General features: G+C 33.2%; 2 protein-coding genes across 2 annotated transcripts; both read left to right on the top strand.

Annotated features, from left to right (window-relative positions):
* The first annotated feature begins 3,428 nt into the window (after window positions 1-3,428).
* Window positions 3,429-5,840, top strand: LOC110712447 (uncharacterized protein At3g27210-like). The gene is made up of 3 exons (XM_021890914.1): window positions 3,429-3,854; window positions 4,274-4,354; window positions 5,404-5,840. The coding sequence occupies exons 1-3, from the start codon at window positions 3,719-3,721 to the stop codon at window positions 5,712-5,714; spliced, it is 528 nt and encodes a 175-aa protein (XP_021746606.1). The 5' UTR covers window positions 3,429-3,718; the 3' UTR covers window positions 5,715-5,840.
* Window positions 5,841-9,798: 3,958 nt separating this feature from the next.
* On the top strand, window positions 9,799-13,871 carry LOC110712446. The gene is made up of 10 exons (XM_021890913.1): window positions 9,799-10,468; window positions 10,566-10,690; window positions 10,801-10,920; window positions 11,259-11,346; window positions 11,696-11,787; window positions 11,877-11,981; window positions 12,769-12,878; window positions 13,223-13,310; window positions 13,400-13,435; window positions 13,554-13,871. Exons 1-10 carry the CDS (start codon window positions 9,922-9,924, stop codon window positions 13,635-13,637), a joined length of 1,395 nt encoding a protein of 464 aa, XP_021746605.1. The 5' UTR covers window positions 9,799-9,921; the 3' UTR covers window positions 13,638-13,871.
* The last annotated feature ends 8,215 nt before the right edge of the window (window positions 13,872-22,086 follow it).

Here is a 22,086-nt window from a genome sequence, read left to right on the forward strand (position 1 = left end):
CTTGAAGTTTAGAGTTGAGAGTAATTTTGTCGATCATAAGAAATTAGGAATTGGAGAGGAGCAGAGGAGCACGAATGTTTTTTGGACACTCCATCACTGAACAATAAAGTCTTTTGACTTATTTTATTTCAGGAAATTGTATACGAGTAGTTACTACTCCGTAGTTAGCAAGGTTTTTTTTTTTTTTTTTGGTTTTTTGGTACGACAAGATGAGAATTAATTCTAAAAACGTCACTGAATAAAAGAGTGTTTTAACTTATTTTGTTTCAGGATATTGTAGAGTTAGCTAGTTTATGTTTTGAAATCAATTAATCCAGAAGATAATTTATGTTTGATTTTTAACTCACTTTAATAAGTCGGCCTTTTTTACAAGTTTAGCCCCTTCATTCATGACTTTAAAGTCGCAAAGTGAGTTTCCCATAGTGATTATTAATTTATTTTATTTTATTTTATTTTTACATAAATTATTAACTCATTGGTGATAATTGTTCTCCATGCCTCTATCTTATACGAGTAGATATCAAATCATATGATAAAACCCTAAAAAAATCTATTTCCAATAATAATAGAGAGTAAATTTATCTTTATTTTTCTTTTTTTCTTTTTTTTTTTATTGCAATGATTAGGATAAATTTATGTAAGAGTATTAAAAGTTTCCTAAAGTTTTACAGAAGTTTGAAGCCTTAAAAAATTACAAAACAAAATATAGAGTAAATGATTATACTTAGGGCATGTTCTCATACGTTGAAATTCAGTACAGTTCAGCTCAGTTTAGTTCAGTTCAGCTCAGTTTAGTTCAGTTCAGCTCAGCTCAGTTAGTTCAGTTCAGTTCAGCTCCTAATTTCCGTCTCTTATAAAATATTCAGCTCAGTTAAGTTCAGTTCAGCTGAGTTCAATCAATGAGAACAAGCCCTTATATTTAAAAAAATAAAATAAAATTATCTTATCAACGTAGAACAGTGTGATTAGGATACTAATTCCTAATAATCCTACGATGATTTGAACTACTATTCTAATATATATATTAACTCCTTCGTTACAAGATTAAATGTATTTCATATTGATCAAAGAACTTCAAAGCTTTCATTTACCTTTGGAGTGTTTGAGAAAATATGGCGCAAAAATATAACCTTATAACGTTTTTAATGGCTTGTCAGAAGAAATTAAGGCTTGGTGAGCATGAGGTTGGTACTCTATACTTAACATTACTCATCACAATCTTTTGTTTCTTCCTTTTATTTTTCTTAAATTCCAATGTTGGTGTTTTTTAGGTAAATAATTTCAATCTTGATTAGAAGCTTTGATTTTATCATGCGCGATTATTTTTATAATATTTATATGTAATACATCTCATATAACATGTTTTTGAACAAGAATTGTTCGTGTTTATTTAGACAAGGTAGAAGACTTGCATATTATATATAAGTTAAGATACATGTAATATGATGAGATATGTAATATAATGAGATATATAATGTGAGACGAGTAAAAACATATGTTAAGACTTAAGAGAGATAATTGCATATATCTTTAGTAGTTTAGGATAATGAATGGCAACTCCACAACCTGATGCTGCTGAGCTTCCTGGGCCTTATAATGGCTCCTCACTATCTGCGAACCTTGTTCTATTTTAATATTATTGTTCAGTTTCTTGGTTAAAAAAAGGAGTTTATGATAGTCTGTTATTCTAAGTAAAATTGGATAATCTAAAATCTGTTGTAAAAGTGTAGTCATATATTACCTATTTTCTCATTGAGGACTCGTTCAAACTTGTCAATTATTTTCTTGTATTCGCAATAATCTTTACAATGAAAACATGAGCAACAAACACTTAGGGTCTTTTTTCTTTAGCTTAATTTCAATTCAGTTCAGTTCATCTCCAATTAGTCCAATTTAGTAAATCAGATTAGACCCTTGTTTTTGTTTCTATTTTTACAGTTCGTTTTGTATAATTCATATTACAATCCATTGTCACGCACGTCTGATTCAAGTAGCCGTGATGCTGCACTACTGAACAAAATAATGGCAAATTCTTACCCAAATCATCAAGTTGAACTAAGCCCATGGGCGGATCTATTAAGGTGCACAGTGAATCACGTGACTCGCCAAAAAAAAAAAATCTAAGAGACTGCCTATTATAGATAGGAGGTCTCTTTGTTGCAAATTAGCCTCAGTTTTTTAAATATCAAAGAGACCTCCTATTAAAATATCAGATAGGTGGTCTCTTTGTTGCTACTAATGCCACCCCCAACAGGTCTGTTTTTGTCAGCCATTGAATTATTCATATTTCATTAAAGAGACCAGTTATATTAATAACTGGTCTCTTAAGTTATCTAACTTTTTTTTTTATAATTCTTGTTTTTAAGTAAAAAATCATAAAGTTAGTTTAATGTAATCGTTTTATAGTATGTATTTTTATATCCGATTTTTGGATTGAAATCATTTTGGTGAAATATAATTTTTTTATATAATTTTTGGATTGAAACAAGTGATCAATTATTGATGGTGACTCATAAGTTCGAAAATCTTGGATCCACCACTGACTAAGCCGCACAGATTGGTCTCCCTTGGATGATGGCATAGTCGGCATTACAATGCAATTACCCTCGTTGAGTAATGAGACTTCTTCAAGAAAAGCTATTGATGAGTATATATGTAATTTTCTTTATGGTCCCATGCAAAAGAAGAAGCTAAGACTCCCTATTTTTATTGAAATTTGCCCCCAACAAACAATAACTTTATGGAAATGTACAAGAATAGTACGAGTATGTATAAACTTTGTGTGACACTTGATAATTCAAACTTTGATATACATTTTCTTTAAACAAGATAATAAATTATCAGTGACCTGAATCAATTACTATTTGATTTTTTTTTTCTTTATACATTTTATACATGTTATTTTACACATCACTACAAATTTACAATGATCTCTCTGTTTTACACATTACTAGCTACTAGCAAAATTATTTGTCACCATAACCTTGAATTTAAATTAAAGCATGACTCTTGAACTTGCTAAGAGCATTATATTACTCACCAATTTCGCCTTACTCGCTTTATACTCACTACATGATCATGTATGGTAGATGGTGATCAATATTTTTCGGTTTTTCCTCATGACCATTTCTTCGCATTAGTAGTCGTATTAGGTAAAATTAGGGGTTGAACATGTTTTTTTTAATACTACTCAAAAGCTAGAGACAAGAGAAGATCAGAAATTCTTCAAATTTAGTTAGTAGTAAGTGTCACACATTTATACTTGTTATTTAAGTAGACCAACTTGATTTATACTTCCTCATAAATAAGTGACCAACTTTAGGATATTATACACTATTCAAAAATGGACCCATTGGTGTGATTATGGAAACTAGATCAAACAAATTAACTTCACTTTCAAGACTAATTTCTTCTTTATTTCTCCCCAAAAATTATGGTGTACTGTAGTAATGCTGTGTTCCTTACCTTTCAAGTGGAAGCCCACTATTCCCATCTTTAGCATAAAGCTACCCTTAATTATTTGTCCCCTTTCTTTTTCTTTCTCCTTGCTCTAAAGTTCAAACCAACCACCCACATACCCCCTAAACAAACAAATTTTCAGTTTTCAGATTTTTATTTTTATTAAAAAAAAAATAAAGTATTTTTTGTCTTGTTTTTAATTAAATTTCTAAACTTTACTCTTTTTTTTTTTCTTAATCTCTTATTTTGAAGAGAAATTATGAAAAATATGAAGAGGGTGTTCTTGTATTTGGGGATGAGTTCATGTGTTTCTACCAAAACTAATGACTCTCCTTCTAATTTTACCTTGGAAAAAGCTCTCAATTCTGTTCAATCCCCTGTTTGGGAACCTGCTGGTAATTTACTTCTCTTAATCTTCTTAATTACATAGTTTAATATTATCAATAACGATAAAATTTTAGTTCATGTAGCCGACCCATCATATGCTTCGAATCTTAAATATTGTTGTTGAATTTCGCATTCTCTAGTTTACAATATTTTTTTGTTATTATGATCTCAGTTAGCCTTAGAATAAAGAGATGATTATATTTGGACTTATAATATTTAAATTCTGAATATAGATAAAGTTATACGTAGTCTATAAGTTTAAATTTGTTGGATTTTAGGAAGTGTGGAAATTTATAGGATTTGACGTATTTTCGAAACTCGAGTCGTTTACTTACTACATAAGTTGGAATTAATTAGCTAGATTTAATAATTAATCATCATGATTAGTGAGGTTAATTATACTGCATAATTATTATAAATGTTGCAGGTAGTAAAGAGGAGACCTTTTATGATTCAAAGCCTTGGCTAGATTCAGATGATGAACAAGATTTCTTCAGTATCAATGGTGGTAAGTATTGCAAGATTGTACGGAGTATTTAACTTAGTTTAATACTACTAAAGTAATTCTTAATATGCATTATCAATTAATTATTAATTTAATATATGTGATATTTAAGGGGATAAAGGGAGGTTAATCTTATATTCTCATGATTTCATGAATCGTTACTGTATATCTTTGCATATATTCCTGAAGACAAAGGAATTTGAATATTACAATTAATTACTACCTTTGTTTTATACTTTGTACGGAGTATTAGTTACTTGTGAACTATTGAAATACAGAGTATTGATTTTGACCATGTATTTTACTAAATATACACGGAGTAAAAGTCAAAAGTTTTTTGGATTATAATTAAACTTTTAGGTAGATTTTTTCTAAAAAAAAAAAAAGGTAAAATTTCAAAATATAAACTATTATATAATCATTGCTATTAAATGATTAATGTTCAAAGTTATACATTGATAGTTACGATTACAAAAAGTTTTCATATTGCAATTAGTAAGGAGGAAGTATAAACAGTTTTGTAGTAGGTAAAATAATTAGGAATTAGTAGTTTTATACCAGTCTAAAATTGATAATTTGGAATCATGGATGATGTTTCATAAGCTCGAGTTGATACCGAATTACGCAATGATTGCTCCTGCGAAAAGGGAGTATGAATGAACAATTTGGGGGCAGCCCTTTCTTCATTTATTTTAGAGGCCCACCTTGCAACTACAAGTCAAACTACTATAAATTCAACACATTGATGAATAAGGTCGAGCCACAATAAGGTGGGCTCGCCGTGTGTTTCTATCCACCTTATCTTTACTTATTAAGAATTACTTTGTGTATGTGAAATATTAGGTAAATAGAATACAATCGGGTATTTAAAATAGCTATTTTTTTTACTCATACAAAACCTATGTGAGTATGTGACTCTATCATATACCTATCACTTATCGCCTTTATAGCTCTATTATATATTCGGGTGTATCATGCATCTACTTAGGTGTGTGTAATGTGTATGTTTCCGTCATTGTGGCATTGTGCATCTAACACCTTGTGATGTTCAGATACGCCTCCGTATAAGCTAACAAACAAGAATGAAGATCAACACCAAGGAAAGAGGCTGTCCGAGCTATTCAAGGACAGCAGCTTCAGCAGGGACAGCCTAACAAGTGCAAAGGCACAAGCAGCAAGTGAAGAAGGAAAAGAGACGCCAACAAGTTCAAGTAAAAGTACTCCTAATAATAAGATGGACAAAGCAGATAAAAAATCTGGGGGTAAATCTGTTAAGCATTGTTTACCAAGTTTAGTTAGAAGTTTAAGTTGTGGTGATCGCAAAAAGAGGCCAAATCCTGCTCATATTGCTGTTGCAGGTTGATGAACACAACACACAAACATAAACATAGTTTGTCTTGATAATTTATATATGTATGGATTTGTAAAGAGAGTGATAAATATTTATCAAAGTAATTAATAAGAGTGCTTTGCTTCTAATCTGTCTTAACATTTTTGTAAGTATCTGTCTTTATCCCCTGCCGTGTCCCGTGGGTACTGGGTACTCGTCTCTAACTCAAATAGTTCATCATCATGCTTTATTGGGCGTGTTTTGTGTTTTGTCGATGCACATCTATGACTATTCTATTGAAGCCTCTAATACACGCAAATCTCATTGAAACAAATTAAATAAAGAAAATTTTGACAATTATCACTTTCTGTTTAGTCCATTTTAATAATTACCACCTTGTATTTTTTTTTTTGAAAATTTCCACCTTCTATTTTCAAAAACATCAAAAGTTACCACCTTCTTGCCTCCCAACTACCACATGACGTCATTTTGGTTTCATTCTTTCCCTTTCCTCCTTATTTCCCTCACATTTCTCATTCTTAACTCGATTCTCATCCCCCTTTTCACTTTTTTTCCCCCAAACAATAAAAAACACTTCAATTCACTCCTCCTAATCAAAATTGACGAACAATTATTGGTGGTTTGGGGGGAAAACAAGTGAAAGGGGAGATGAGAATCCAAATAAGAATGAGAAATGTGAGGGAAATAGGGAGGGAAGGGAAAGAATGAGCCCAAAATGACGTCATGTGGTAATTGGGGGGGCAAGAAGGTGGTAACTTTTTATGTTTTTGAAAGTAGAAGGTGGTAATTTTCAAAAAAAAAAAAATACAAGGTGGTAATTGCTAAAATGGACATAACAGAAGGTGGTAATTGTCAAAATTTCCTTAAATAAAACTTCACTCAAATATATTACGTACTCCGTATAATTTTAAAAAAATTTCTCAAAACGTGAATAATTACAAGAATTAAAATAGGGAAAAACTTTTAAATTAAAGATTGAATATTTATATAGAATTTAAAGTTTATTTAAATAATTAATATCAGACAAATCTAACTTAGTTTTCATTTTCATTGTATTTAATGTACATTGCTGAGTATTATACTATTATATTAATTAAATTTTTGTTGATGAGACGTAAGAACGTAACATTTATAGCTAATAATCGTTTGGTCATGTTGAAGACACAAAATTTAAGTTATAAAATTGGAAAATTTTATTGAAGGAAGGAGTTCATACGTAGTATTTAATGTGTAACAAAACAATTAAGATCATACAAATCTAATTATTGTACTTTGTAGTTTTCATTATATTTAATGTTCATTAGTAATTATAAAATGTTTTGTTGATGGGACGTAACAACATAACGGTTGGAAATAAAGAAAGGAAATTCAAAGGGTTAGATATGGGCGTCTGATTAGGTGCCCGACCTGGCGAGACCCGCCCGACCGGGCGCGAGAAGACATCTGGAAAAAGGGAGTGTCTGCCCGATCGGGCGTGTGTTTGTCTGTTGGACTCCAACGGTTCCCTTGGATTCCTTTTCTTGTTTGATTTCTTGTAACCCCCCATTTAAGAGGTTGATTATGGTGTTTTTCATCACCATAATATTTCTGATTTCTCTTTTTGGTTCACAAAAGATTCCTCCATGATCTTTCATCTTCTTCTATCATTCATCTCTATAAATTGGAGGATGTTTTTCTGATTTTTAGATACACAAGAAATACATATCAAACACAAGCTTGCTTAAACACATACTATATATTGGGTATGAGTTACTTGGCTCCAACCTTCCACCCAAAAGTGTCTTTGTGTGGAAGTAGTGTGTTAACCTTAGGGAACGTGCCGTTGAATACAATAGTGCACTCTAGTTGCGCCGGAATTTCGTTTTCAAGTCAGTGATTTGCATCACGACACACCGTACTCTTCCATTGTCTCAAGATCATCTTTTCGATGTTCTTATTTTATAATATAACCTTGAAAATACCTCTTATATTACAACAATAACAAGTAAGACCAATTACTTTTTTTTTTTAGTGCAAAGTAAGACCAATTACTAATGAGAGTGAAGGATAACTCAAGTGGTTAGAGCTTCCCTCTCGATTTCAAGACATTTTGGGATCGATTCTCATTAACCGCCCTTGTGATACTCTAAGTATCAAAAAAAAAAAAACACCAATTACTAATAATCGTTTGTCATGTGGAAGACACACAATTTTAAATATCTCCCTCCTGCTTAATAAAAATTACATTACCCTTGCTAATTATTATCATTTTTGGATCGGTAACTTTTATTTTCGGAGTATCACAACGTTCATGCGACCCCATAAATTGTCGATATGTGAAATATTAAAGCATGCCAATAAATGATAATAATCAATTCAATCATTTTAGCCAAATCCAAGCATATAAAAATACTTTAAATCCAATTGATCTACACCTTGTTAGAACCAACAATAGTAACATTTTAATATTAGATCAGCTTACCATTTTCTTCTAAAAGGGAAGTGTTTAGCTTCTTCTAATTTAAATTCCCGGAAAAGTTTATGGAAAATTCAGATTCCTTTTAAATATAGAATGTTTTTGTGGAATTGTGCTCATTCGATTTTGCCAGTGGCTCACACTTTGGCGAGTTATATGCCTCTAATTTCTCCTTTATGTTCAAGATGCAATCTTTTCTCAGAATCTCACATGCATATCTTTAGGGATTGTTTTGCTTCTTCTATCTTATGGAATGATATCTTTGGAAAAGTTTATCTTCCAAAAAATTTTGATTTTAATATTTTTAAAAATTTGACTTGGAAGATTTGGATTAATTATAATCTAAGTTTGGATAGGAAATGGAAACTGATTTTTGGTACTGCTTTGTGGCACCTCTGGTTACATATAAACAATACCATTTTTTAGAATAAACAAATTGGTCCGATTTCTCTTTTTACTAAGTTCTATTTCGCTATAAGATTTCTAGCTCCTTGTTACAGGTGAATAGCAAAAGGAAAAACAATGAGTCAAGTTCCTCCGCCACAGTTTGGGAAGCGCCTAGGGATGGCTAATTTAAAATAAATACTGATGGTGCTTGGCTCAACTCAACTGTCTCTTCTGGAGGGGGTGTCATTAGAAGGTCTGATGGTTCTTGGTATGTGGGCTTTTCCTGCAAATACGATGCTATCTCTCCCCTTCTTACTGAGTTGTATGCCTTGAATGACGGTCTCTCGATTGCTGAAGTCTAAGGGTTAAGAAAGTGATCGTGGAAACTGACGCCAAGGTGCTTAGGGATATGCTCATGTCAGCAGGACCTAATCCTCATCACGAGTTAGCTGCAGCAATATGTGATGTTGCTACTGTTCTTTCCAAGTTTGAAGTGGTTGTGGTGACTTATATCCCAAGAGAGGCTAATGAATTAGCTCATCGCCTTGCTGTTTTTGGAAGAGAGATGGCGGTTGGATACAAAATTCACTACTTGGTTTCTGATTGCGTTTCTGAATTGTATGAAGTAGAAAAGGAGCGTGTTGCAGAGGCAACAGCTGATCACTAGTCATGTGGGTGTTCTTCTCTTAGTCTTGGATGTCTATAGCTTTTGGGTTGGAAGTATGGTTGAAAATAACTGTTAGTTTAATTTCTTGGTGGCGGGAAGTTTTTGGGTTCACTACTGTTGTACATATAGCTCCTTGTTTTAGCTTTAACTCGGATGTATTTATAGCCTGTTGCATAGGCGTTTTTTGCTGCAATATCGATTTTCATTGTACTTATTATGGGATGTTCATTGTAAATATTAAGGCTATAGCCTTTTAATCTATATATCTACTAGTTATGTTAAAAAAAAAACAATAGTAACATTTTAAAGATGATTTGTGTTGAAAGACACTCATATAAGTCTCATTAAAATACTAAAATAGATGATACACAAGTCGATTAGGTTAAAATCAGTAAAGAGCAAACAAAGAAAAACAATAAAACACGAATTATCAACTAAGCTAGCTTAATTGGTTAAAATTTTGAGGGATAGTATCATTATTACTCAAGACACGGGATCAAATTCCATCTTACAGTCGCATTTCATATTAGCACGTGGGAATCACGTGGCCAGTTCGAAAGAGAGAACACTAAAACGTACTGTAGAACCCTAAACCCCTGAACCTGGTACTTGGTAATGTAGGAAGTTGGGATTTTACAAACCCAAAACGCTCAAACTTTCACCATTTTGCAAAGGGCAAACCACAATAATAATCAAGAGATAGAAAGAAAATGGCAAAGGAATTCACAAAATCATCCAAAATCAGCCATAAATTCAAAAGCAGAAGCAGTAAAAATGGAGACAACAATGGTGAATTTGATAAACAAGAAAAGGGTAAAACAGGTTTCAGCAAGAAATTTACAAAAGAGAAGACTCAAATTCGATCAAACCCATTAAAGGTATCATCTTTGGAATCCAGCAAGAAGAAATTTGGGGAAAAAAGGAAGAAAGTTGAGGATTTTTCAGGAAAAAGCAGCAAAAATTTGGGGAATAATTTTGATAAGCAACTCAATAATGATGATAACAAGTATATCAGAAAAAACCCATTGAAGTTTTCTTCTTCAGAATCTGGTAAGAACAAATTTGGGGATAATAGGAATAAATTTGAAGAGAATTCGTCAAAAGTTTCAATTTTGAGAATTGAAAGGAAGAAATTTGGGAAGAAAAATTCTGAGGATGATTCAGTGGAAGCTAAACCAAAGAAGAAGAAGAGAGTGATCAAGATTGATCGTTACGACTTTTCGAATAAGCGGCTTGATGATGGAAATGTGCTTAATGGTAAGTGAAATTGCTGTTATTTATGGTCTAATTATGTTTGTATAAGTTCAATTTATATCCCTTATTTTAGCTGAATTAGATTATATGTGAATTTTAGAGATAACCAATCAACAGAAGAAGGAAGAGAAAAAAGAAGAGGTTGACAAAGTGGAATTGTCAATGAATGCACAGTTCAGGGCAATTAAACCAAGTCCTTCAATCCTTACATTTGTTGAGGACAATGTAACTTCCTTTGCTAATTTTGCTTAAATTGTTTGTGGTTTAGATTATTGATTGTTAGTTTTGTTACTTTGATTGATTTTCTTGTGATTATTGTTTGTAAATCTGTTTAGTTATTGGGTCGTAGACGCGATATTGAGCTAAGAAGGGCTGGCTATAACACTGAACTCCCGGCGCCATTGGATAACATACCCTTCTCCACAAGCACGGATAGGGAAAGAATTGAAGAAAGTGTATGTTCACTTACTGGGAGTTGCATTTTTGCCTTAATTTCCTTTTTCATTATTAAGTTCATTTGTTGCTGCTGTATATGTATGGATAACTTTGCTTGTTTCAATCATTTTATAGTAATGGTTGTAGATGTTACTCTAGCCTCTTAGCTATAGCATTGGAGCAAGTCTGGCAATATGATAAATTTTGTTTGCAATATATCTTACTGATGATATAGATGAACTTTCTAAGCCTTGCAAGCATTATATCAATTGAAAAACCCACAGTGGATCCTATTGGCCATCAGACTATCTTATGTTTTTCCTTCATATTTTCCGATGTTCTGACTTTTTTATTTCAGGTATTCAGGAATAAGATGGAGTTTTTCGCAGCTGCGAAAGTTTCTTCATCATTTCCCCCGCCTGATCTCCCTGAGATTGCGTTTGCTGGTAACTGATTTTCATCCTGTGTAAATTCTAGTTTCTTACTGTGTCTAGTATGGTTGGAAATCTTGGCATTGATGTTGACATGGACAATAAAAGCTTCTTGAGTTCTAAAGATGTTTCCCCATGCTACTGCCTTTTTTCACTAACCATTTTGTGCAATGTGCAATGAAGGATGATTTTGCTACCTAATTTTCTTATACTCAAATTTGTAAAGATGCTATTCATCTTGGTCACTTTTTTTTATGGCATAAACCTTCATTTTTGCTTGATGGTACTTGACTACTTCCTTTGGAAAAATAAAGAAGAATAAGGCACCAAAGATGATATTGTGTATTTTCTCCGTCCTCTTTAGGCAGGTCCAATGTTGGGAAATCGTCTCTACTTAATTCACTTACCAGACAATGGGGAGTTGTTCGGACTTCCGATAAACCTGGTCATACTCAGGTTTCATTTCATCAACTTAAGACATTTTGCTTCATGCTGTAATGTTTGTATATAGTCTACTAATAGTCAAGCTGGCTTTTGTTCTGCAGAGTATAAACTTTTTTAATCTTGGTACAAAGCTCAACTTAGTAGATTTACCTGGTTATGGTTTTGCTTATGCAAAGGAAGAAGTCAAGGAGGCTTGGGAGGATCTGGTAAATATGCTACTGTACTTCCAAACTTTTCTTTTGTCAAGTTCCAGAATCACATTACTTTTTTGTCAAGTTCCAGTATCACATTATAGAGCTTATATAATATGTGTTGTACTTGGATTACCAAGCTGCATCCTAGAGTGGGAGAGTAGGAGATGACAAATTTTTAGCAATTGTGAAGGTTTACAGTTTCTACTGTGACTGCGTTTTATTATTTTGTCAAGTTCTATCACTTGTCAATCAAGGATTTTAAAACTTCGTCCTGAAATATTGTTCAATTCATTATTATTGCGAAATACCTCCCTGGGATGCTCTACTTAGTGCTGTATGTGATCTTGGTAATATGCGCCTGGCTTATACCTGTTTTTCTTGCAAGAGCATGCTATATCAGCAAATGGCATACTTCCTCCATTCCAGTAAAACTTGTAATTTTTAGGCAAGAGGAGCGAGGAAGTGGTGACTATAAAAAGTAAGAAATACAAAAATATGCTTAAACAAAGTTAGAGGTGATCAATGCCAACTGGCCATGTATAATTAGAGTCTGGGTTAAAATAGAAAAAAGGGTAGTGTTGTAATTTTTCTTGAGACATCCAATAGTCGCAAGTAGTGTAGCGAAACCTTTTGTTATCTAATTTCCGTTAATTCTGGTAACAAAAGGTTTGATGTAGCTATATAGTTGTTTCTCATGTCAGGTAATAAGTGGTATGCTTTTATAATCTGCCATTACCATTGTTTTTCATTACATAATTTGGTTTGCTGACTTGAGGTAATTTGGATTTATATATTGTAGGTAAAAGAGTATGTTTCCACAAGAATTGGGCTAAAAAGAGTTTGCCTTCTCATTGACACCAAGTGGGGTATGAAACCAAGGGATCATGAACTTGTTCATTTGATGGAAAGGTATGTCTCTCTTTCTCTCTTGGTGCTTGGAAGGTAAAAGATCTCAGCTTAACCAGTTTCAGTCAAAACTTGCATGGCTCTTTAAGTTCAGCGATACTAGTATGTTATCGTTGCAAAGCTCTGCTAGCATTACTGCATTAATAAACCCTTTGCATAGAGTATGTTGACTAACACTGTTTTAAATTTCAAATTCATACTTTAAAACTTTGGATTTGCTATTGAAAGTGAAGACTTCTAGCATAATGACAAGTTAAAGGCCTTGAACTAACTTGTCAGACTAATAGTGGCCTTTGTTCTATAACATGATTTTCAACTTGTATCCTGATAATATTTTCAATTTTCAGGTATCAGACCAAGTATCAAATTGTCTTGACAAAAACAGACACGGTGTTCCCCCTTGATGTGGCTCGTCGTGCTATGCAGATTGAAGAGGTGAGCACTTTGAAGTATCAGCTTCCCATTTCCCCCTACGATAGTCTTTAATTAACATTGTATAAAAATCCGTTTCTTTGTGTTTTCAGACACTCAAAGAACATAGATCCATTGTCCAACCTGTGGTATGTCTTTCTTGTACCAAGTCCATATTTAGTCTGTGTTTGTGAATGTGACATAGAAAGGAATTGCATATTTTTGGTTCTCGTATTGATATTTGCCATTATTCATTGCCTGTGGCAGATGATGGTCAGTTCAAGATCTGGAGCTGGCATTAGATGTTTGAGAACAGCACTTTCGAAAATAGCGCGATTTGTTAAGCCTTGAACAATTTTGGATGGATGTTGGGACTTTTTTTTTGGGAGCAGATTTACATGTTTAGGTTACTTCAAGTAGGCTTGAAAGTGCAAGACTTGGATGACGCCTTTCAAATTGAGAACAATCAGTTAAATGTAATTTTTTCATTAATTCATAATGAAATTTGGCAACTGGAATTCAATCAAAGGTATATTAGAAAGCATTTAAATAGTACAATAATAAGTGGCTTGTTGATGCATATTAAAAAGCTCTATCTGTCGATGATCACCAACCAAAGTAGATTGTAGATATGCTACACTATCTCAATGCACCAAACGATTTTGGTTAAGGTGTTATTTAACATCATGCACAACTTCTAATGCAATATTGTAGTAACACTCTTTTGATGTACTAGAGAAATATACAGAAGTTAAACATTTGGGAAAAAAATATAAAACATTAAGGAAATAGGGGAAGCATGTTGCTTATTTTTATTATCAATATAAAATTTGAGAAATCTATTATCAAGATTGATCTTCCAAAGAACACAACTGCACAATTCATTCTTTAAGTAAGCACAGTTGGCTTGTATGAAACTCAATTATTTTGTTTTTGTTTTTTTTTTTTTGAACGGTGGCTTTGATGAAACTAAATTATTTGACATAGTTTAAGCTGATAATACTTTTTTTCACCTGTAAATGAATCTTTCAACTGGGACTGGAGTCGTAACTCGTAATCCAAAACTACTTGCAAGACAATCACTATGAGACAGAGCATAAAGGTAGTAGCTAATATAGATCCGTAAGAAGAGGATGGATGAACAACTTTAGGTACAAGTATTGCGTGGCAAAATATTACAAGTATTATAGCTATGCTGTCACAAACAATTACACTAAGGTTTTCCATGATGTAAAATTAATATCAATGTTCTAGATTACTCAGTAGACTTGATTAAAAAAAATGAACTCCTCGATCAGACACAAAAGGTGCAAAAAATCCTCTACATGTAAATACATTGGAGAGATTCAACTTCAAATTCCAGGAGCAGCTTGTCATGAGCAAAATTCGCAAACATAACATTGATTTTCTATTAGAAAAATATTATTGATACACCTATTGTAAAGCATCCTGCAGCCACCCAAGGACTCAGCCTTTCACCTGATGCACATAAACAAGGAACACATGTCAGGAGCTATATGGCATTTCCAGCAAAACTCGCCATAAGCACACATCAATGAAACCCATTGTATTACAATCAAGGAGAAATCAAGCACCATGCTTGGCAGCAAAATACGGTAAAAGAACACAGCTTTTCCTGAATATTGTAGGTTCACAAATTCATCACATATATAAGCATGAATGTGCTTAAAAAACCTTAAAACAAACAAAGCCAAAGCTCATATCATTCACTTAGTATTAATATCTTGCAAAAGGAGGGCATTATCATTATTCATTGCAGTATTTTTGGTAACTAAAGTACCTCGATAAACCTCTATTCTCCTACATTTAAAGATCAACCTTGAGAATTGAGATGTAAATGAGATAGTAGTAGGCATCTATTACATTTTACCACACAACGAGGAAGTTCAATCATGAACATGTTTGATATAAACCTTCAAGACCATATAAACCAATATGAAAATTTAGAATCATTTACAAGTCAGCATTCAGTCTGAAGAGGTAAACTGTGTAATGAAGGAGGTAGAGTGGTACAGCCATTGCGTTATGTATTTAATGAAATCACTGGTGGGACAGTCAGCAAACTTTAAACAGAGATGAGCGAAGGATTTAATATGCAAAGGATTCCGTCAAGCCACAACTACAATACTAAGAAATAAAAAGGATAAGTCATCACTAACAATTACAGCCACATTCAGCGATACAAAATAGAACTTTTAACAAGCTTACCAATCCTAGCAGCCTTCCAAAAGAACCCTCGAAATCTGTAAGACCAGAAAATATTAGATGAGACCAAATACAATGACACCTAAGAAAAGTGAAATTACGACTCCCTAAATAGTATCTTCAACTTGATAAGTTAAGGTGTTATACAGCTTTAACCCTGAAATGAAACAGCACAATTTGAACATAATACAAGGTTACAGTCATGATTCAGATTTTAACTAAAAATATCCTTATTGCCTTATATAGAATGATGGCATTATAAACCTTACTAATTTTCCAAAGAAATAGCAAGCACAAAATGCCTTGCACAAGTAATATCCCAGAGATTCATCTGGTTCTGCAGTAAAGGTTTACAAAATAGTTTCTAATATGAAGCTCTATCTATTAAACAGCATACACACTTCTAGTCTCACATCAACAAAAGAAGATCCTCCTTTCTTCTTCTTTTTTTTTCCCCCTTCCCCCCCCCCCCTTTATTTTGGAAGAAAATACATCTGTATCAGTTATTGCTAAGCCAATATATAAGACAAGGGCTTCACAAAAAAAGAAAAGAGGGGGGGGGGGGACAGAACAAATATTAGGCTGAAGAAGATAATGGCAGTAATGACTAAAGAGCACAAGATTCAGGTACTTGATACTGCATTGGGAAATCTGGAAACAATGACAGGTCACACAGATTTCAGTAGACACACTAGCTAGTAACTACAACAGCCAACTTACCTTTCATGTGTGAGATATAAGCTAATATGTATTATCTACTCAAAAAAGAACCACAATAATATGCTTCTGGGTCATTGACATGCTCCCACATATCATCCACTCCTTATTTAATGAGGATCAGGGAAAAAAGAGGCCATTTATCCACCAATCCACAGAGGCATTTGTCCATATTTCATAAGCACAAGTGATAACTCAAGAAGCTAGTAATGACCTTAATACAATAAAAGGTTTAAAAATCATGAAAGTGAGTTCCCAATGTTCCAGTATACTACCTCCGTTTCTTTTTAGTTGACACGTATTCCTTTTTAGGAAGTTTTTTTTAGTTGACACGTTTCCTTTTGGGGGTAACTTTTTTACCTTGCATTTACAAGCTACCCCACTTGCTTTTTCATTCTCTCTCACTCTCTCTCCTCTCCTTAATATATGTGCCTAAATCAAACGCGTCAACTAAATAAAAAGGAGAAAGTAGTTCACTGTCCAATCATGTGTGGAGTTTCAAGTATACAAGTACCCAGAGAAGCATATGCCTAATGGGATACATGACGTATGCAGCATGCCAAATTACAATAACAATTTTCCTAATCTTTCTTTGCTTAATCCAAGGGTAATTTGTATCCAGCATAAAGAAACATTTTGTTGACAGCATGGAGTACAAGCTTAGTTCCATTATTAGTTGGATGATCAGCACACAGTAAATAGAAGGTAGGACTATAAACGATCAACTATAGCTTCCTAGAAGCATGAGAATAAAAATGGTATCCCTCAATAAGTGGCAATTCCTAATCCCTTGGCTGCTAACCAAACAAAACAAAAGGCATTCTAACAATTTATACAGAAACCAATTCCTAAAGACTGCAGCTTAGCAAAGTAAAGGCCTAATTTAAAATAGAGATTACTACATCTACCCACTGGATAATCTACCCATATAAATGGACAATTAAAATCTATTTTATGTTACTTAGATTCCAGTAACTATTAATGTCTATTTTACGTGGGTAGATTACCCAATGGGTAGATGAAGAATGCTCCATTTAACACACACACACACACAAACTAACATTCTTAGCTAATTAAATCATATTAAAAATTAGTAGAGCAGTAGAGACAATAAAAAGTAGTCCTTCGAACTAAAAATAGTTGCCACACAATACTAAACCCTCAGTCCCCTAACAACTAATGATAAGCCATGGTTTCACTAAAAGACCCTTACTAAAAGTCATATCATTTTCATACTCTTCCCATCATTCCCCAAATCAGACAATCTATAAAAATTATGTCGACCATTTTCGACATCCTATAACGGCACACTAATACTATTTGGGAGTTGGGAAAGAACACAAAGTATTCTGTATCATATATTAGAATCAACTCAAATTGAAAGGACATTCCCCCAAAACCGAAGCATATTACAAGCAACTTATAATGATCAAAAGTCTCCAAGCTTCAGACATTCATAATTCAAACAATGCAGTCGCTCAACTAAACAATGAATATAAACATTCACTAGCATTAATTCCTCAGGTTTCAAAATTAACTAATCAAAGAACAAAAAATAAATTGAAAAAGAAATATGAAATCATACCCAGTTCTCTGTTCAAGAAGGGCAGGAAAATGCATCTTGATATAAGTGCATGTACAAATAACTAAAAGCACCACCGTCAAGAAAGAGTGAAAATTGAAAAAGCGCCGACTGAAAATTTCCCAAAAAAAAACAATTACAAATTCGCCAAAAAATGACCAAACAATCAAAATAATGCTATCAATTGAATAGATTAAAAAGCTAAAATTGAGTAATTTACCATGATTAATGCTTCCTATTTGTGCTCAGAAACTCGTTCAAAATCTTCCCAAAAAACCCTAACCAGAGAAAATCAATTGTTACGAATTAGAAGAGAATTGAATCGTGTATACACATCATAGCATCAATATCAAATTGAAAAAACACAGCGAAGAGAAAGAGAGAGATTACCAAAGATTAAATTGGAAAGATACGAGAAATTCCGAAGCGAATAACCCTAGATTGAGAGAGGGAGGATGAGATCTCCGGTGATCGGTGACGACGGAAAAATCAAACAAATCAAAAGAAATTGGTCGACTCCTTTTGTGGTAAATACGAAGTACAGAGTATTTTTTATTTTATTATTTTTTACGAGTAATAAAAGTTAAAAACCCACCCAAACACAATTATGATTAGAAAACTTTATTTATTCAAGCTTAACTAAGGACTAGTGTAGTTCCAAAAAAAAAAAAAAAAAAAAAAAAAAAAAAAAAGGACTAATGTAGTTATTTAGTTATAAAAAAATTGTTTTGAGCATAAATTTTTTTTTTTAACCAATTTAGATATCGATAATGCAACTTTGCTTTTAATAATGCAACTTGCTTTATATATCTATGTTCATTACATTTCACGATTTATGTTTTTTTAGTAAAATAAATTAGTTTTAAATAGTTCTAATAATAGTTGCGCAGTAAAAAAATTACCAAAGTTCAAGTTAGAATATCAAGTTTTTTTTTTTTTTTTTTTTTAAATTTTTTTGGCTTTGTTGCAAGATAGTCACCAAAAAAAACGTGGAATGTGTTTTTGGAATATTATAAACCCATTGTTGCATAAAAAAATTACCATTATGTTGTAACTCAAACTATGTTGAGTTTACTTTTTTCTTTTATTTGAGTAATTATGTTTAGTTTACATGATCTAATCTGATTTTCAGATTTGACCAAACTTTGATCTAATTTGTACACTAATTCATTACATAAAAAAAAATTATCAAATAAGATATCATAGACACGTATATTTTCATAAAATTTTAAATTACAAAAATAAAGATAATTAACGATAAATAAATGCAAATGAAAGATAAGATTGAATCTTAAATGATTATGTCTGAAATAAGTTGAACTGAATGTAGCTTCAACGTGGGAGAGATTATGATAAATTGCATCATTATAGACAATATAATGATTAAGGTATGATTAAGCGAAATATTTACTTATAGCTTACCAAATTGCAAATTATACTTACAACTCTTTCTAGTGGAACAATTGTCAATTGATACTCGAGTTACCAGTAATAGCCTGTATTTTAATGGAAACTTTGTCAACACAAACCTTTTAAAAAACTGGTTTTTGCAACAAACAACAGTTTGAATTTTTTCTAGAAAATTCAAATAAATGTTAAAGAATTTACCGATAGAAAAGTTTTGATTAATAAAAGGAGTAAAAGAGTGAAAGAAGATGGGTGAAATTGTTGTAGTGTTATCATTGTATTGTTACTTCTATGGCATTGTATTTATAGCCATGAGTTACACTAATAATACAATAATTACTCACATAGAGCCATATGAGTTCACAAGTGTTTGGACCTATATGAGCATTGTGTAATCAAATCAACAATTGGCATTCACTTATTAGACTTATCTTCTAACACTCCCCCTTGAATACCACTAAAAATCTTGTTAGGTAAAACTTTATGGGATAAGACCCATAGCCAAAAGAGTACACCAATATTATTGTATTATATGCTTTGGTATACTGCCTCGTTAAAAACCTTGTCAGGAAAAACCCGGTGGGATAAAAACCTGATCGAAGGGAAAAAGAGTGCAGTACATATAATACTCCCCCTGATCTCAGCATAGTTCACGAAGATGTCGCATTCCGATTTTGTGAACTAACTGTTCAAATTTCTTCGAAGGAAGTGATTTGGTGAAAAGGTCGGCAAGATTTTCACAAGACTGAATTTTCTGGATATTTATTTCCTCGTCCTTTTGCAGATCATGTGTGAAGAACAGTTTTGGGGCAATATGTTTCGTTTTATCTCCTTTAATATATCCTTCAGTTACTTGAGCGATACATGCTGTATTGTCTTCAAAGATGATGGTTGGGTCTTCTGTTATTGTGTTCATTCCACACTCCTTTTGGATATTACTGATCATCGACCTCAGCCACACACATTCCCGTCCTGCTTCATAGAGGGCTATCAACTCTGCATGATTTGATGATGTCGCGGTCAATGTCTGCTTTGTTGATTTCCATGATATTGCAGTGCTGCCATAAGTGAATACATATCCATTTTGTGACTTGGCATTTTGAGGATCTGATAAGTATCCAGCGTCTGCATACCCAATGAGAGCAGCATCTTGTTTTGGTTGGTAATATAAACCAAGGTCTTGTGTCCCTCGTAGGTACCGGAGTAAGTGTCGAACTCCCTTCCAGTGCCTATATGTTGGTGCATTGCTGTGCCTGGCTAACAAATTCACAGAGAAAGCTATGTCGGGTCTAGTATTGTTAGCTAAGTACATTAAGGCTCCAATTGCACTTAAATATGGTACTTCTGGACCCAGAATCTCTTCATTTTCTTCTCGGGGTCTGAATGGATCATTTTTCATATTCAAAGAACGAACAACCATTGGGAAGTTGGTTGGGGTTGCTTTGTCCATGAAGAAAAGTTTCAAAACTCTTTCGGTATAGTTTAATTGATGGACAAAAATGCCATGACTCAAGTGCTCAATTTGTAGTCCAAGGCAAAATTTAGTTTTCCCAAGGTCTTTCATCTCAAATTCTTTCATCAAGTATTTTGCAGTTTTCTCGAGTTCATTTGGGGTTCCGATGATATTTAAATCATCAACATAAACTGCAATGATAGCGAATCCTGATTGTGATCGCTTTATGAAAACACAGGGACTAACTTGGTTGTTTTTGAATCCTTCTCTCATAAGGTATTCACTCAGACGGTTGTACCACATCCTTCCAGATTGTTTCAATCCATAAAGTGACCTTTTTAGTTTTATGGAAAGCAGTTGTCTAGGCTTGTGGTTTTCTGGTAGTTTTAATCCTTTGGGGACTTTCATGTAAATGTCCGTATCGAGTGACCCATACAAATACGCAGTCACTACATCCATTAATCGCATTTGCAGTCCTTTTGTGACTGTCAAACTTACCAGAAATCTTAATGTAGTTGCATCAACCACTGGAGAATATGTTTCTTCATAATCAATCCCTGGAATTTGAGAAAATCCTTGGGCTACAAGTCTTACCTTGTATCTAACTATTTCATTTTTCTCATTACGTTTTCTTACAAATACCCATTTGTATCCAACGGGTTTTACACCTGCTGGTGTAAGGGTTATTTTCCCAAAAACTTCTCGTTTTTCAAGTGACTTTAACTCAGCCAGCATTGCCTCCTTCCACTTTGGCCAATCACTCCTACGTCGACATTCTTCTACAGTTCTTGGTTCAACATCATTTTCATCAGTCACGATGTCGATTGCGATGGAATTTGCAAATGTTTCATTAACGATAACATCTTTCCTATTCCACTGAGTCTTTGTAGAGACGTAATTCATTGAAATTTCATTGTTATCGATGTTTTGAACATCTTGTTCATTCCCCGTAGGGTTGTCTTCTTGTTCGTCCCCTTTTGGATTATCATCATTTTCTTTACTTTCATCCACATTTGGTCTTTCTTGACCTTCTGACGGGGGAACATTATTAGTCTCATTTTCTATTCCATCCAATCTTTTTAGTTTCCTTGGCTTAGAATCTTTTGAACCAAGTGGTCTTCCACGCTTTCTGCGTGCCTGAGATTCATTTTCTATGGCCTTATTACCAGTTGGGATTTCAATACGTGCAGGGGCATTTTCTGCTGGTATATGTGATTTTGTTACCTTCTTTGTGTCTACAAATGCATCGGGCAATTGATTTGCAACACTTTGTAAATGAACAATTTTCTTAACTTCTTGTTCACACATATTTGTTTGTGGGTCTAACATCAACAGTTGTGTTGCATTCCAAATGAGTTCAATTTCTTTCTTATGTGGGTCCACTTTCTCTCCCCCTAAGGCTGGGAATATTGTTT

Source organism: Chenopodium quinoa, unplaced genomic scaffold (genome assembly GCF_001683475.1).
Source record: "Chenopodium quinoa cultivar QQ74 unplaced genomic scaffold, ASM168347v1, whole genome shotgun sequence".
Taxonomy (NCBI): domain Eukaryota; kingdom Viridiplantae; phylum Streptophyta; class Magnoliopsida; order Caryophyllales; family Amaranthaceae; genus Chenopodium; species Chenopodium quinoa.